The sequence below is a fragment of the Eurypyga helias genome, unplaced genomic scaffold, assembly GCF_000690775.1.
Source record: "Eurypyga helias isolate BGI_N326 unplaced genomic scaffold, ASM69077v1 scaffold17556, whole genome shotgun sequence".
In the NCBI taxonomy this organism is placed as follows: domain Eukaryota; kingdom Metazoa; phylum Chordata; class Aves; order Eurypygiformes; family Eurypygidae; genus Eurypyga; species Eurypyga helias.
In genome coordinates, this window is record NW_010256190.1 from 1,387 (window position 1) to 3,405 (window position 2,019).

Consider the following 2,019-nt stretch of genomic DNA (forward strand, 5'->3'; position numbering starts at 1 on the left):
ATAGGGCGATGGCGCTGTTGTCTGCATGCTGCGCTCCATCGGCGAGGAGGGAGAGCTAATGGAGGGCGTGCTCTGGGAGAGAACAAGAACACAACACAGGCGTGTTAATGCTGTGGCCGTCGCTATCCTCGACCGAAATGAAAACGCAAGGTAGCTGGGAGTGCTTCCCACACTCGCTTTTCAAGGAAAAACAACACCACGCTGGTTCACAGTATATACTGCCCAGCTTGAACAATGAACTAATTTCCTTCCTTTCTTTTCCTAACTCCTTCCTTGCCCACTAATTGAATTTTCCTCTCCTCATTACCCTGGCTAATTTCTCTTGAACACTAGTACTGGAAAACATTGCTGAATATCCTTTGTATGTGTTTTTTAAGGGCCGAGAAGACTTTGGAGAACTGTTTTGTGTGAAAACCGCCTCAGGCGAGAAGGTTAAATAAGCGTAGGCTGGCGTTTTTGAGGCACCGGGTTAGTCTCCTGGAGCCACTGCAGCCTCCGGCAGGCAGAGGCAGCATCACCGCACATTTGTCCGTAGGTGCTTCTAACGCGGAAGACGGGCGCTAAGCACTGACAAGGGATTGATGACAACTACAGCGCCCACAGAAGCGGAGGTGATGGGCAGATACGGGAGGGGGACCCACATCCCACTGCTGCCTGAGCTCGACGTCATCTGTCGCTCAAACCTGGACCGATAATCGCATTTATATGCTCCCTTTTCTTCTCATATAGCCTGTACTACTGATCCGTGCTGGCAACTCCTTTCCTGAAAACTCCTACAATGAGAAGTCTTAAACTGCAACTGCAGTATCTTTTAGTTTTAGGCATATTCGTAACACTTATTTAGTTTATATAGTCCTAAACGGTAATTCTGTGGTTTTGACCAAACTCTGAAAAAATCTCTATAGCCGGCACAAAACCAAAACGTGGACAGAAATGGTTTAGAAAACTGCTGGTAGGAAATGCATTGGTTAAAGGAGAAAAATTATGATTTACTGACTAACGCAGTGCTGACCAGTCTAAACAGAAAGATGGGTGCGAGAAGGAAGCCAACATCCTTCTCAGAATGATGTCCTGTCTGACACCTAACAAGAAATCCTGCTAGAAGGAACACACAGCCTTCCTGAGCTGTCTTGATTGCAACAAGCGGGATCCATAACCATCCACAATAGGACCAGACTGTAGATTAACCAACAGACACACAGTTGCCACTTCTTTTGGTTTGGGAAGGGAGGAGGTAGTCTGGAAAGGAATTATTGCCTTGCATTACTTGCATGATTTTTATTAAAAAGTATATCAATGTAGACAATTATTAGAGCTGTATCAATTAAGACCTTCCAACATCTTTAATTGGGTGAATATTTTCTTGAGGCTTCAGTGGTTCTGTTGGATGAAGGAGCAAATAGCCAAACGTCTTTCCAGTATCTACTGGCAACAACTGAAACCCAAAATCCAAATATTAAGATCCTACCCCTTCTGTGGCAGGCACGTACAGCGATCAGAGACCACTGCATGTTATTCTCTGCCAAGCTACAAAGGCGCTCCAATTCCCATTTCCCACAGGGACTCACAGTTCCTACAAGCAGCAACGAATCTGTGACAAACTGGCAGTGCAGCAGTAATTTTTACCACTTCTCCCTGTCAACAGGTCACTACCTTGAATTTTTAAAAAAATAAATCCAGTAGTACAGATTTTCAAAGTAAAACCAAGCCAGTAAGTACTCCAGCTAGAATGAAATTTTTACTTAATGCTTACGCTTTTGGAAATTTCCTGATGCCTATTTTTCTATAGCTGCGTGCATATTCCATTTGTAAATACTGCATTCACCACACAGAAGGCACTAATTACTCCTTTATTTAAACTACATTTTGCATCCCATTTCTCCGAGCATTATTCCGGAAAGCTCTAATGCCTTCACACTCTGCAGTAAGAATTCAAACCCTTTCAGGAGATGTCCTTAAGGTCGATCACACATGAGACCGGCACCGTCCCCAGTGCCGTCGGTTCAATTCCTGCTGAAC

At 44.5% G+C, this 2,019-nt stretch overlaps 1 protein-coding gene across 1 annotated transcript in view; it reads right to left on the reverse strand.

Annotated features, from left to right (window-relative positions):
- Positions 1-2,019, reverse strand: part of HIVEP1 (human immunodeficiency virus type I enhancer binding protein 1) — a gene marked incomplete at its 5' end in the record, with an annotated part of 30,947 nt that overhangs the window by 1,380 nt on the left and 27,548 nt on the right. Inside the window, 1 exon segment of the mRNA XM_010153591.1 lies at positions 3-72. Within this exon segment, the coding sequence (XP_010151893.1) occupies positions 3-72 (70 nt within the window).